Source organism: Gymnoscopelus braueri (genome assembly GCF_963280865.1).
Source record: "Gymnoscopelus braueri genome assembly, chromosome: 3".
NCBI classification, from domain to species: domain Eukaryota; kingdom Metazoa; phylum Chordata; class Actinopteri; order Myctophiformes; family Myctophidae; genus Gymnoscopelus; species Gymnoscopelus braueri.
In genome coordinates this window covers 486,509-502,456 of record NC_137612.1, presented here as the reverse complement: position 1 = coordinate 502,456, position 15,948 = coordinate 486,509, and the positions used below count along the sequence as shown (strand labels likewise).

At 40.3% G+C, this 15,948-nt stretch overlaps 1 protein-coding gene across 1 annotated transcript in view; it reads right to left on the bottom strand.

The window, feature by feature from the left end:
• dnah9 (dynein, axonemal, heavy chain 9) overlaps positions 1 to 5,161 on the bottom strand; it is a gene marked incomplete at both ends in the record, with an annotated part of 132,770 nt that extends 127,609 nt beyond the window's left edge. The window contains 2 exons of the mRNA XM_080425023.1: positions 4,204 to 4,323; positions 4,737 to 5,161. Of these exons, the coding sequence (XP_080281149.1) occupies positions 4,204 to 4,323; positions 4,737 to 5,161 (545 nt within the window). The remainder of the gene's footprint in view (positions 1 to 4,203; positions 4,324 to 4,736) is intronic.
• Between the last annotated feature and the right edge of the window lie 10,787 nt (positions 5,162 to 15,948).

Sequence of the window (15,948 nt, the reverse complement as noted above, 5' to 3'; positions counted from 1 at the left end):
GGAGGGGGGGGGGGGGGGGTATTGTGTATTAGAAGTGATTGTGTGCTGTGGTTTCCATGGTAACGCAGTGGTTTGCTAATAGTGGCTAACAACAGTAGCCTAGTGGACTTAAAGCATGTCCCTGCTCTAAAAGAGTTAAAGTAGATCTACTGGAGTTTTCTTTTTAATTTTCTTTTTAATATCAATGCACCCCCTCACCTAAAATGTTCACAAATAGTGAAAATAACTGATCTACAAGCTCACAACATGTTGTGATATGCAGTTAATGCAGTCTGCCTGTCTGTCTGTCTGTCTGTCTGTCTGTCTGTCTGTCTGTCTGTCTGTCTGTCTGTCTGCCAGCCTGTCTGTCTGTCTGTCTGTCTGTCTGTCTGTCTGTCTGTCTGCCTGCCTGCCTGCCTGCCTGCCTGCCTGCCTGTCTGTCTGTCTGTCTGTCTGTCTGTCTGTCTGCCTGCTTGCCTGCCTGCCTGCCTGCCTGCCTGCCTGCCTGCCTGCCTGCCTGTCTGTCTGTCTGTCTGTCTGTCTGCCTGCCTGCCTGCCTGCCTGCCTGCCTGCCTGCCTGCCTGTCTGTCTGTCTGTCTGTCTGTCTGCCTGCCTGCCTGTCTGTCTGTCTGTCTGTCTGTCTGTCTGTCTGTCTGTCTGTCTGTCTGCCAGCCTGTCTGCCTGCCTGCCTGTCTGTCTGTCTGTCTGTCTGTCTGCCTGCCTGCCTGCCTGCCTGCCTGCCTGCCTGCCTGCCTGCCTGCCTGCCTGCCTGTCTGTCTGTCTGTCTGTCTGTCTGTCTGTCTGTCTGTCCAGGAGGTGTGAGGTTGTGTTGTTGTTAAGGTGTCCTCTGGTTGTCACGGTAACAGGTGCTCCATGTGTTATTTCATGAAGAAGTAAGCATGTGTACAATGTTTCTCTTTGTTCCATGTGTTATTTCATGAAGAAGTAAGCATGTGTACAATGTTTCTCTTTGCTCCATGTGTTATTTCATGAAGAAGTAAGCATGTGTACAATGTTTCTCTTTGTTCCATGTGTTATTTCATGAAGAAGTAAGCATGTGTACAATGTCTCTCTTTGTTCCATGTGTTATTTCATGAAGAAGTAAGCATGTGTACAATGTTTCTCTTTGTTCCATGTGTTATTTCATGAAGAAGTAAGCATGTGTACAATGTCTCTCTTTGCTCCATGTGTTATTTCAATGCTGTGTGGGGTTGTCTTGGTATTGTTATGACACATGCTGTCCACAGGGGGGCAGAAACGACACATAATTAAAAGGGATCATAGTGTAAGGCAGTGGAAGTCATAGGAACATCATAAAGAACTTATAATCACATAATAGTTGTAGCCTACTTGTATTACAAAATGACAATATAAGGCATTATAATGCATGTATAAAATAAAGCAGGGTCATCATGGTTGTCTGTTATAGTGAAGATCAGGCAATAGATTTCACTTTATAAAATAAAATAAAATAAGGTAATAAGGTCTGCATATTGGCATAAAAGCTCCACTGTTTATCGCTTGAATCAACGTTTTGATCACACGTGTGATGGAAATGTTGATTAAAACAATAAACAGTATAGTTTGTCCTGCACAGTGCATGCACTATCCTCTCAATACATTTCCCTTTGTCATGTTCTTAGCATCATAATTAATCATTTCCTTAATGTCAAAATGCATTATACTGTGCTAAGTGACAGTTTAACACAGAGTTCAAATGGAACCAAATGGACCCGACTAACATTGGTAATGCTGTGTTCATCACTGGTGCTCTATTTATTTATAATATATATATATATTATATATAATATATAGTGACATAACACAGCACAGGAGCTCTAGTGATTTAAGTCATGAAATCATATTTAAAGTGATGTCAAATGTATCATCATCAGTTATTCATGAAATCTGAACAATAGGCTAATATTTTCAATGAATTGTAAATAAATAAAATAGTTTTTGGCTAACTGGCACTTTCCCAGATGTTCAGATAGATGAATTCACAGCTTGTACATGAAGTGACAAATAAGTCAATAATACTGTAAAAGTACAATCATAATTGTGCACAGTAACTAAATCACATCCTTTTGTGACACATGACAATGCATACAAACAAAGTCACTAACTTCCATCAACAGGTGAGAATTCGCCCCAAATTATGCGATTTGTTTATGGGTAAATTTGAAGAAGACTTGTGTATAAAGACAATCCCTTTAGTACTCAGTTAAAGGTAGGGTAAGTGATATTTTTGGGTTAAATCAAAAAGTATTTTTTTAAAGGTTTAAGCACTATATTCTGATAGTAATCATTGCTAGAGAGTGTTTGTTCAGTAACAAGAGTCTCCCCGTCTCTCCAGCTCTTTAATAAATAGAACAATTCTGGTAGGTGTTAAAATCTCAGCCAATCAGGAGAAAGTACCAATTTTTAAGCTTTATTGTCTCCGCCAGGCCGAAAGGCATGGCGAGAGAGTATGTTTTACCCTCCGTCTGTGTGTGTGTGTGTGTGTGTGTGTGTGTGTGTGTGTGTGTGTGTGTGTGTGTGTGTGTGTGTGTGTGTGTGTTTGTGTGTGTGTGTGTGTGTGTGTGTGTCCTGTCCGTGTGTTACCAGCTAATCTCCGGCACCGTTGGCCCGGTCGCTGCGAAACTGTGCTCACACACTCCCTGGATGCCAATTCAGAACCTCTGCCTCAAATGTTTCACATGGGCCTGTTATAGCGCCACCAGGAGGCCAATTTGTGCAAAACCCATTTTTTAATATTACTCCTACAGATTTTATCCAAACGTCATGCAAATCGGTACACAGTATCTCTATAGTCATGTGATCAACACGGATCTGTCCGATTTCCCATATTCCATCCTCATTGGCTAAGGTTGGCTTCCAAAATTTGCAGGATGGGTCCGTTTTGAACAAAATGCCTCAAATCATGAACGCAGCTTGCGATTTCCCACTAGGCCGAATTCCCACTAGGCCGAGGAAGAAATGCCACTTGACATTTTTCAAATCAGCCTCATGGTGGCGCTATAAAAGGCTGATTTGTGTTTTTAACTATAACTGCACCGATCTGCGTGAAACTTTGCACGCACACTCCCTAGAGGCCAAGGAAAAACATCTGCCCTGCATTTTTCACATTTGCCTTTTATAGCGCCACCAGGAGGCCGACTTATGTAAAAACATTTTTGGATATTAAGCCTTCAGATTTTATCCAAATTTCACACAAATCGGTACACATGATCTCTATAGTCATGTGATCAAGATGGAACTGTTTGATTTTTCATATTTCATCCTGATCAACATCCAAGTTTGCAGAAGTGGCCCGTTTTGAACAAAATGCCACAAATCATGAACGCAGCGTCCGATTGAGGTGACACTTTGCACGCACATTCGCACTATGTTGAAGAACAAATGCCACCCTTTAACATTGCCCTATTATAGCGCCACCAGGAGGCCGGTCTTTTCAACACTTTTCTTTTTTGTATTACTCCTACAAATGTTGTCCAATCATTATGCAAATCGGTACCCATTATCTCTATAGTCAAGTGATCACGATGGTTCTGTCCGCTTTTTCATATTCCATCCTGATTGGCGAATTCCGAACATTGTTGGCCAACAATAACCTACCTGACCTGGCGGAGACCTGTGCTCCGAGGAGCACTTTTTCTAGTTTTTATAGTGTTCCAGTTCTAATTTTGCCTGCTCATTTCTTAGTGTCATCACTTCCAATTTCACTTGTTCAATCTATATCCTGATTGAGTTCTCTATCCTGATTGGATAAAATTCGAAATGAAACTGAAACTGAAACGAAAATGCATTTTCTGTTTTATAAAGAGCTGGAGAGACATGGAGACTCCTTATATGGACAGGACTATTTTTACTAAACAAATACTATGTGTAATGCTTGATGTAAACAGTAATAGTACAATGAATTGTAAGTGAATTATATTCACCAATGAGAATCATCTGTACACTATCGCATAGCTATATATGTCACTTCCTGTTTGATGTATTCTAGTTTGAAACGCTGAGGAAGGCCGACGTGCCGAAACGCGCCCGTTTCTCTAGATAGACCTGTTTGCTGCGGCTGTTCACCCTAAAAATAAATCAAGAATATAACTGAAGAGAGTGCGGATGTTCCTTTATTATATGTATTATCCAGAATCTGCACCCAGTTAATCCCGAGACACTACTCCTCAAGATCCCCTTGAGTAGAGCACGCCTTCTCCTGACGGTAGTATCCGGGTAGGAGAGTCGTCTTCAATGATGAGAGGAGCGTCATCAGTATCACTGTTGCACCAGAACATTGGGTAGAGTTTCTCCTGAAAGCCTGTGAAACAGTGGAGCAGAGCCCTGTTATCAACATCATAAAAAGAAACCTCACATCCATTATAATCCACAAACACCCCAATCTTCTTGGGCTTCATACGCAAGTAGAGAGAGGTTGTTGGTTTAGTAGACCAAGAGTAGCTGGTTTTCTGATTTCGTGGCATGAGTAGTTTCCTTTCTCCAGCTGCAGCACCCAGTATACCTGATCTTCCACTCTGGGTTTCCTTTAACTTGAACCTCATAATAGATGAGTGGATGCCCTTTTTACTCAGTACACAGCGCTCAGAGAAGTCAGGCCAGTAATATGACTGTCTGCTGCACCTTACTTGTTTTCCATCTTCAGAGAGAATGAGACTGGACTTTGCTGTAGCAGGGTCCAGGGTCACATCTAGTGCATAGTGTTGATGTGCCCTCTTCAGTTTGGCCTTAGGAATCACCTCCATTTTGTCATGTAGCATCTCTTCCAGCTGACGACAGCCGTCCACACGGTCTTCAGACTCTGAAAACTTTGGGCGTTGAACATACTCAAATCAAGGACTTGTGGAATACTAGAAATAGACAGGAACGTCTGAAGGAGATGGTGGTGGTCCTCAGTGTGCGAGGACAGCTCCAGCTCTGTACTTTTCCCCTGAAGCACAGTGATGTCCCGCTCCAGCAGTTTGATGAAGCTTTGAGCTTTCTCCTCAGCCGTTCTCCGCCTCTCCTCCATCTCCTCAATGAGCACAACCTGGTTGCTTTGAACAGCTGCCACTAGAGCACTGAACACCTTGATGGTGTCTTCTTTTTCTTTTGCTGCTTCTACATGGTTCTTATTTAATAACTGTTTGAGCTCATGAACTCTGCTCTGTCGTTGCTTTATCATCTGCTATGTATAAGACTTGATCTGACTGAGCTTAGCTTGCCTCGTTTTGTACTCTTCCTCTAGTAGGACTGTGTCATGAGCCTTATGTTCCGTCTTCAGACACGTGACACAAATGCATTCCTGGTCTTTTCTGCAGAAGATCTCCAGCAGCTTGCCGTGGTTCTTACACATCCTCGCCTCCAGGTTCACCACAGGGTCAATCAGTTTGTGCTTCTTGCAGGTTGCGACTCTGCGATGAGGCTCCAGGTGGGTTTCACAGAACGAGGCTAGACAGACCGGGCAGGACTTCAGGGCCTTGTGCTTAGCAGCATCAGGACAGATGTCACAGGGTACCTCCCCTGGACTGACTGTGTCTCAATGGGAACTGTCACTGATGGAAGGTCTCACCTCCGGTGATCTCTTGCACAGGGCAGCAATCTCAGAGAACAGAGTATTGACCCAGAGATTTGGTCTCTGACTGTAAGGGTGTTTACACAAGGGACAGTAACAGGTGACATTGCTGTCCCAGTATTGAGTGATGCAGACCTTGCAGAAGCTGTGTCCACATGGAATAGTTACAGGCTCAGTAAAAACCTCCAAACAGATTGAACAGAGGAAGTGTTCTTCAGACATCGTGACAGCACTGACCGAGGTCATATCTGCAGGAAAGGAGAGGAGAGGAGAGGTGGACAGTTAGGGATGTGTAAGAAGACAGTAACTTCATATCATGCCACAGCCGCAAGCAACTCTTAGATCCTATTTTTAATATCTGGAATCTAGAGTTGCAATACCAACCCTTGACAGCTCATATATCCAAACAGAAAAGTCCTGATTGTATTAAATGACGTTGCACATTATTTCAATAACGTTTTGTTATTGAAAACAACACGTGGCAGATACAAAGAGGATAATCCAAGGTTTCCATACAGCTGCAATGTTGGTGAGTTTAACGTTGTTTAATACAATCAGATCGGACTTTTCGGTTTGGATTCATGAGCAGTCAAGGGTTGGTATTGCAACTCTAGATTCCAGATATAAAAAATAGGATCTAAGAGTCGCTTGCGGCTAATTATGCCATATCTGTGACAAACACGAGAATATTTAACTCTGTAGGGGGTGTAGGCCTACTAGAAGCTCCTCCCTGGCATCCTTATATGTCCTAGCCTGACAAATATTCACATGTTCAGTCTGGCAATGCCAGGCTATGCATCTCTTACTCTTAATTCTCTTGTATAAAATAGTTAGTGGCAACAATTTGAAGGTTTTTCATAAAATGAAGGGGAAACGTGTTATTGTGTGAGTGCATGGCCACTGGAACAGACATATTTACACATTTGCCATCCAATGGCATTGCTAGGATAAATCATATCCCTAATCCACTGATTATGTGGTTAGAAAAGGGTAAAATAGAACCTGATATAAGTTTTCAAATAGCTCAAAGTGAGGGCCCTACAGAGTTAAGCAATTACTTTACCTCTGAGCAACTTGTAATTTGTCCCCCCATGTCTAAATAAACCATGATCAATCCATAGCTGATTGAAGACTAAATGTAATCAACAAAATACATGTTCTTTTCAAGTCCACATCATTCTATGAATCATCTAAACATTTACAGTATAATGTTAGTATAGCTGTTAGTATAGTCAGCATAGGGGTCATACAGGAAAGCGGGGAACATAGAACCTGGGGAACATAGAACCTGGGGAACATAGGTACGGTCCCACTAGTGCAATGAACATGCACATTTGCATTTAAACATTGAATAATAAGAGAAAACTAAGTTTGTGGATACAATTACATTGTCTGAACTCACTGGCAGCTGATGGTATCACTGCTATGTCTTGTTTATGTATAAAACTCGTAGTTATGAAGTTTCAACAGAGCTAGTAGGTATCTGCAGAATGTCACTGGCCGCGTCTTCCTTCCTTCACGGGTGTTACAAATTATACTAATAAAGGCTCTGTTCCATTTAGTGTGGAAGAGCCTTTCCACAAGCCAACATGAACATGCACAATATAACACCCTGAATGGAACAGCTATGGGCCCATTTTCATTCATGTTTGACCAGTATTGATACTTTTACTTAAGTAAAAAAAATGGAGTACCTTTTACACCACTGGCTGAACCATTAAGCATTTAAAGGCTACCAGACACAGAACATAATGTCACTCATATTAATTAAAAGAACAACTAGTTTACAGTGGTGTAAAGCAAGTACATTTACTCAAGTACAATTTGAGTATTTTTACTTTAATAGAGTATATCCAATTCTGTACTCTTACTTCTACTCCACTACATCTCAGAGGCAAATATTGTACTTTTATTCCACTACAATTATTTGAAAACTTTAGTTACTATAGTTACTTTGCAGATATAGATTATTACATAGATTTAAAATCTATATTATTATATAGATGTATTACCACTTTAGCCCTATTTTATACCTATAGGCTATTTGAAAATAACAGATCTGCTTTTTTCAAAAATGTTAGTACTTTTACTTTTGGTACTTTAAGTACATTTTGATACCAATACTGTTGTACTTTTACTCAAGTCAATTTTAAAAGAATTCTGGACTTTAACTTGTTTCGGAGTACTTCTAAATTGCAGTATTGATACTTTTACTTAAGTGAAATATCTGAGTACGTCCACCACTGCTTCACATCCATTCATTTAAAGTTACTTTTCCAGTCAGTAGATTTGTGCACCATCGTACGACGGTGTCGAGCGCCCAAAATAGCCGATCTACAAGCCCATTAGATCTGCTATTATTTTCATCAGAAAGCTCGCTTCCTGAAAGGACAAACGGCTCAGTGTCGCCCTCCTGTGGTTCATCGTTGCCTCCACACTCTGGGCTTTGAGTCCCAATGTGATGCAAAATGTGTTAATAAGTGGGTAATAGCGCCCTCTGGTGGGTGATCTACCAAGTGTAGGTAATTTATGAATGTATGTTAGCTTTATTTTATCTTTAGGCTATTATTAGGTGTTTTACATGTTTTATTGTATTAAAAGATAGAAGAGTATTTAACACAACTGTCGATTGAAATAAAGAAAGTTTCACAACAAATACTGGACTTGTTTTGAGTTATATTACTTGAGAAGCTAGTCCGCTAGCTAACTTGCTAGCTGGCTAGTCGGCTAGCGGATGTAAACACAGTCACATTTTAAGATAGAGATTTCCGGTGTGTTAAGTTGAAATCGGTGACCTATTGAATTCTGTGACCAAGTACTGCGGCTGCGCCGTCGTCGAAAATAGCCGATCTACGAGCTCTTAACATCGGCTCTTTTCGGCGCGCGTCACCGTCGTACATCTGAAATATAAACCGACCTTTGTGAGGACTGAGCATGCGCAGTTTGCGATAGCCTTAGCCATTGATAGCTTTATTTCATCTTTATGCTATTATTAGGTGTTTTACATGTTTTATTGTTGTATTAAAAGATAAAAGATTATTTAACACAACTGTCGGTTGAAATAAAGAAAGTTTTACAACAAATACAGGACTTGTTTTTAGTTATATTACTTGAGAAGCTAGTTGGCTAGCTGGCTAGCTAAGCTAACCAGCTAGCGTAGCGGATGTAAACACAGTCACATTTTAAGATAGAGATTTCCGGTGTGTTAAGTTGAAATCGGTGACCTATTGAATTCTGTGACTGTGTACTGCGGCTGCGCCGTCGTCGAAAATAGCCGATCTACAAGCTCTCAACATCGGCTAATTTCGGCGCGCGTCACCGTTGTACGGCTAAAATATAAATCGATTTTTCTGAGGACTGAGCATGCGCAGTAGCTAATACTTTATTTTGAAGAGCAGGCGGAAGTTCTCCCATTTAACATATTATAAAACATTATATTTAAATATTATTCTACTGTTAATCTAATCTATAAGGATTATTTTACAGATTATAAAACATTATATTTAAATATTATTCTACTGTTAATCTAATCTATAATGATTATTTAACAGATTATAAAACATTATATTTAAATATTATTCTACTGTTAATCTAATCTATAATGATGATTTAACAGATTATAAGATATTAGTTTAAATATTATTCTACTGTTAATCTAATCCATAATGATGATTTAACAGATTATAAGATATTAGTTTAAATATTATTCTACTGTTAATCTAATCTATAATGATGATTTAACAGATTATAAAACATTATATTTAAATATTATTCTACTGTTAATCTAATCTATAATGATGATTTAACAGATTATAAGATATTAGTTTAAATATTATTCTACTGTTAATCTAATCTATAATGATGATTTAACAGATTATAAAACATTATATTTAAATATTATTCTACTGTTAATCTAATCCATAATGATGATTTAACAGATTATAAGATATTAGTTTAAATATTATTCTACTGTTAATCTAATCCATAATGATGATTTAACAGATTATAAAATATTAGTTTAAATATTATTCTACTGTTAATCTAATCTATAATGATGATTTAACAGATTATAAAGTATTGACACACGTTGAGTTTAGATATTATTATACGTTCCATAATGATGAACCAGTATGTTTCGTAGTTATGATATTATAATATTATAGTTATAATATTATAATATTATAGTTATAATATTATAATATAAATATGAAGAGTTCTACAATTAAATCACTGGACATGTTTATGTATTCTGCAATTGTCCATTGTCACCACAAGAGGGCAGTAAAGCCTATATCTTGCATATATTGTGCGTTGAGCTGTAAAATGAAGATAAATAATGTTATAAAATGTAAGAGTCTGTACTACTACTACTACTACCAATAATAATAATAATGTTATAAAATGTCTGTATGTGGTGATGTGAGAGTTTTAATAATACTAATAATACTAATACTAAACAGCTCACAGGTAGACGAATCTTGGCTTGGTTTCAAAACCAAATTCATTCAAATTTTGGACAGTGTGGCTCCCATGAAAACCATCAGGGTCAAAACCCGCTCGGTACCATGGATGAATTCGGACATCCTTACTGCCATGAAGGTCAGAAACAAAAAGTGTTCTGAGCTTCATAAAGGTAGGATCAAACTCGCCAGGTGTTCTAACAAAGGTCTCGAATCCCACGTAGCTAAACTTGTAAAAGAAAGAAACAAGCTAAGAAACAAGGTTAATGGCATGCTCCAGAAGAGGTGTTTAAAAAATGGAATGCTCTTCATCAACACAGAGCCACAGGCCTCGACAATATCCCCGCCAAATTTCTAAAAGACTCAGCCGCCTCCATTGCTCCAATCATTACCCACATAATAAACCTCTCCATCAAACAGGGACGGGTCCCTAACGATTTCAAAAAAGCAAGGGTGACCCCTCTGTACAAAAAAGGAAACAAATTAGACCCTGGCAACTACCGCCCTATTTCTGTTCTTAGCTCCATCTCGAAAGTCATGGAAAAAATAGTCTATGAACAGGTCGATAAGTATCTTGCCGAGAAAAATCTAATCTACAAATTCCAATCTGGTTTCAGAACAAACCACTCCACTGACACATGCCTTCTCTATTTGAACGACTTTATCAAACCAGATGTCGACAAGGGCAAATATTGCGGCATGGTCATGCTGGACCTCCAGAAGGCCTTTGACACCCGATCATGATCAATAAGCTCAAAGCAATAGGTTTTGATGATACGTCAGTGAACTGGATGAGATCCTACCTGGAAGGGAGGGAGCATGTGGTGGAAGTAAACGGCACCCAGTCCCCCCCCCCTCCCTGTGACTTGTGGTGTTCCTCAAGGAAGTATACTAGGACCTTTACTGTTCCTGATATATGTGAATGATATGTCTTCAGCCTGCGACTGCAAACTGTTCCTGTTCGCAGATGACTCGGCCCTGCTAGTCTCGGACAGGGACAGGCTGCAGGTTGAGAAAACTCTCAGCTCTGAACTCAACAAGATCTGCATCTGGCTCTCTGACAACAAACTTTCTTTACACCTGGGTAAAACTGAATCAATCCTCTTTGGGTCCAGTCCCAACCTTAGCAAGGCAGAGAGTTTCATGATCAAAGTGGGTATGATGTCATCAAAAGAAAGGATGAAATTACCTACCTGGGCTCCATCTTGGAGGCAAACCTCTCTGGTAACAAAAACGCCGGAAAAGTGATCAAAAATGTCAACCAAACAACACGCTATTTGTGGAGGATTGATCGTCTAGTCAGTAAGAACACTCTGAAGATTCTTGCAGGGGCCCTCATTCAAGGTCATTATGATTATGCATGCACTTCATGGTATCACAACACCTCCAAGGCCTTAAAAACAAGGCTCCAAACATCCCAAAACAAACTTGTAAGGCTACTTCTTGGCCTCAATCACAAAACCCATCTAACCCCTGCTCATTTTGCTAGGATTGGATGGCTTAGGGTTGAGGACAGAGTACAGCAACTTGCTATGGGCCTGGTCTTCAAGATACACCACAACATTGGGATCCCCCTGTATTTGTCAAAATACTTCCAAAATGTTAATGAAGTCCATGATCATAACACCAGAGGCAGCTCCACAAATCACGTTCAACCCAGATTTGGCTCAACTAAGGGAATGAACTCGTTCTCATGCTATTCATCAAAAATGTGGAATGCCCTACCAAAAGGAGTAAAGGAGTGTAAAACCCTACTCACTTTCAAAACTGCCCTAAAGATACACCTTCAGGAGGCTGCCATTCGAAAATGGCCCCTGTTTAAGTCTTAACCTACCCCCCCCCCTCTTTCATTTTCTTCTTTTGTATATATTTTTTTCACTCTTCATACCAGTAACCTGAAAGCCGATTGTATGATATTCTGTATAGTAGTGTGTATATCTGTCTGTCTCTTATATGTCATCATGATTTGTGTGCATGGGGTTCTCATCTTAAACAAGCTCAGTGCTTAATGAGTCTTCTAGTTTAGTAGACCTTGTATTGTGAATTTGTACTTCCATGTACTGTTATGTACTGTTCACATGTCTTACTAAATAAAAGTACATCAATCAATCATACTACTACTACTACTACTACTACTACTACTATTACTACTACTACTACTACTACTACTACCAATAATAATAATAATAATAATGTTATAAAATGTAGGAGTCTTTGGTGATGTGAGAGGAGTTTTAATAATACTACTACTACTACTACTACTACTACTACTACATGTAGTAATAATAATAATAATAATAATAATAATAATAATAATAATAATAATAATAATAATAATAATAATGGGTAATAATAATAATAATACTGCTACTACTACAACTACCAATAATAATGTTATAAAATGGAGTCTGTGGTGATGTGAGAGGAGTTTTAATACTACTACTAATGATAATAATAATAATAATAATAATAATAATTTATATTTATTGTTGATATTTGATGTTGATTTATTATAGTGTAGATTAAGGCTCTGTTCCATTATAGTGTAGATTAAGGCTCTGTTCCATTATAGTGTATATCTACACACACACTCCCGGGGAACACAAACAAACACAGACTGGTCCCATGGGTCATGGCAGGGTGTATCCTTCCTGTTTTCTCCTCTCGCCCCAAACCATGCAATTTAGTTTTTATCATCATCCGCACAGAGAGAGAAAATAAGTAAATATAAACCTGTGTTTATGTGAACTCCATCTTCAATAGCCCATCTCCTTACCACCCCCCCCTCTCTCTCTCTCTCTCTCTCTCTCTCGCTCTCTCTCTCTCTCTCTCTCTCTCTCTCTCTCTCTCTCCTTCCCACGCTAAATCTTTCTGTCTTTTATCTACGTCGAAGATACGTAAAAATGAACAAATTAACAACCCAATAATAAACCAATACATATAATAACCAGGTAGGCTATTGTGGCCTCCTGGTGGCGCTATAATAGACCAATGTGAAAAGGGTGCCATTTCTTCTAAGGCCTTTCACGGCAATCGGAAACTGCATTCATGATTTGAGGCATTTGTTCCAAAAACGTGTTTTGCTATATTAGACCTGCTGGTGGCGCTATAACAGGCCAATATGAAAAGGGTGTCATTTTTCCTCGGCCTAGTGGGAATATGCGTGCAGAATGTCACTGAAATTGCATGCTGCGTTCATGATTTGAGGCATTTTGTTCAAAACAAGCCAATCTTGCAAACTTTGGAAGACAATCTTAGGCAATCAGGATAGAATATGGGAAATCGGACAGATCCGTGTTGATCACATGACTATAGAGATACTGTGTACCGATTTGTGTGATGTTTGGACAAGATCTGTAGGAGTAGTATAAAAAAATGTGTTTTGCACAAATCGGCCTCCTGGTGGCCAATCTGAAAATTTTGGGCCAGAGGTTCTGAATTGGCATCCAGGGAGTGTGTGCGCACAGTTTCATAGCGACCGGGCCAGGGGTGCAATGCTCACTGGATGGCCTTGCACGCTGTGCCGGAACGTATTTGACTAGGAGCACACGCAGGCACACGCATAGATTTAAAACTACTTTAAATTCGCACCTCAACAAAGTTTTCAAAGGCTCCCGACTCACACCTAGCGAATTAACATAGGAATAAGCCTAGATGCATATCAATTGTCCATTGTGTGACTTGCAGTGTAGGGGTTAAGCGATGTGCGTGTCACGTCATTGAAATAGAGTGCAAGAACATACCAAATGAGCATTGCATGCCTGGACCGGGCCAACGGTGCCGGAGATCAGCTGGTCACAGACAGAAGGACGGACACACGGACAGACACATGGACGGACAGGGCGCAAAACATGCTCTCTCGCCATGCCTTTCGGCCTGGCGGAGACAACAAGCATAATTAACAATCAGTAATTCAATATAACAGCCAAATTATAAATGATTAAATAAATCCAATTCTTCAGAGCACCCATGTCCCACTGACATATGATGCATGTTACTGATTCAACTTAAAATAGTCACGTTTGATCAGAATCATGAAAATAAAGTTAAAGCTCATTAAATAAATCGGGGACTCTCTCTTCAATTTGGTTCAACATATCTTGGCTAGTTTTAAACTCCATTGACTAGATGGACTCACTGCTATGAGAGTATACTATACACCCATACCGTCCTGTCATAGCCAGTTGCTTATGGGACTCTCAGACTATTTATACTCTTACTCGTACAGGATACACCTGCAATGTACTTTCCTACAAAATGTCGTAATTTCCTTGACATTTCAGTAATCTTTCTTGTTTGTCCATTCATCATCAAGGTGAGGTTTAGCATTTACGCCCCACACAAATAATATTCAGCATTCAGCATTTAAGCAGCGCAAAGGAGATTATCTGCACACAGGTGCCGTTCCTGAGCAACATGTCTAGCTTCATTCTCCTTCTTCCAGAGGATCCCCTAAGGGTCGAGGGAGGGGAGTTCAGTGGTGTAGACACTGATATCTCCTTCAGGCCAGAGAAGGACATATGGGTGAACTTCCTGAGTAGTGGGACAATGAGGGGGATCACTGGAGGCCTGTATCTCTCTCTCTGCTCCATCCTGTCTCCTGATGCACAAACAGACCCATCCATACATTACACCTCTCAAGCTCAGTACAATTCAAACACATGATTAGACATAATACAGTATGGTCATAAAACAATAAAATAAACCAAAAATTATTATTTCTTCAGGATCAAAACAGTAGGACCGACTTATAGTCTCAAAGTATAAAAAGGATAAAAATGAATCAAACCAACAATAATTCACAATAATAACCCTTTTGTCAAAATCATAGTACATCATAGTAAAATGATAATATCACACTTTATAATTGGTTCTACGGTATAACACAACCACATTACAGATTAGATTCCCATCATATTCTCATCTCTTTCTTCATCCTGTTTGCCACTTCCTGTGACCAGTCCTGTGGACATCTCCTGTGTCATACCAGGTTATCATGACCCAATGCGTGTCCAGACACAAAGGAGACTCTTTGTGTCTCCTCTTTGTGTCTCCTCTTTGTGTCTCCTCTTTGTGTCTCCTCTTTGTGTCTCCTACCGGAACCGCTGCCGGTCATCACATTGAGGAATGTGACTAAAACAAAACAATATCCATGAAAAAGTCATTTTGGGGGTGAACTATTCCTTTAAGAGAATCAGGGTTGAAAGCCATGTCTTCCCCCACCCCCCTCCCCCTCCCCCCTCCCCCCCTTCCTCCCCCCTTCCTCCCCCAATTGTGTAAAGTAATTAAAAAGTCATGTTGAGTTTTCTTCTAATCCTGTCTTCTATTTAATCCACTCCTTTTTTTCTCTGCCATTCCTTCCCTCCCTCCTTCTCTCCTTCCCTCCCTCCTTCTCTCCTTCCCTCCCTCCTTCTCCTCCTTCTCCTCCTCTTAGAAGCGGGAGCTGATTGGTCCTCTGCCAGCGGACCACCCAACGAGTGGGCACAGCTAGGGAGCACACACACACACGCACGTACGCACGCACGCACGCACGCACGCACGCACGCACGCACGCACGCACGCACGCACGCACGCCCACGCCCACGCCCACACACACACACACACACACACACACACACACACACACACACACACACACTCCTGGTGAACATGTACAAACACAGACAGTCCTCTTCTGTTCTGTTCAGGGAAGTTGTTGTTGGAACCAAATGGACCCTTACAGCATTGGTTCTCAAAGTGGGGTCTGGGGACCCCCAGGGGTCCTTGGAGGGGTTCCAGAGGGTCCCCAGCAAAAGCAGTCAACACAGCATCACGATCATTTTAACCTCTTTATCCATTTAAACTTTGGCTATTCAAAAACAGCAGATCTACAAGCTCACAGCGTGTCACTTTGTGCCACGCTGTGGGCTTGTACATCTGCTATTTGTGAAAATATTT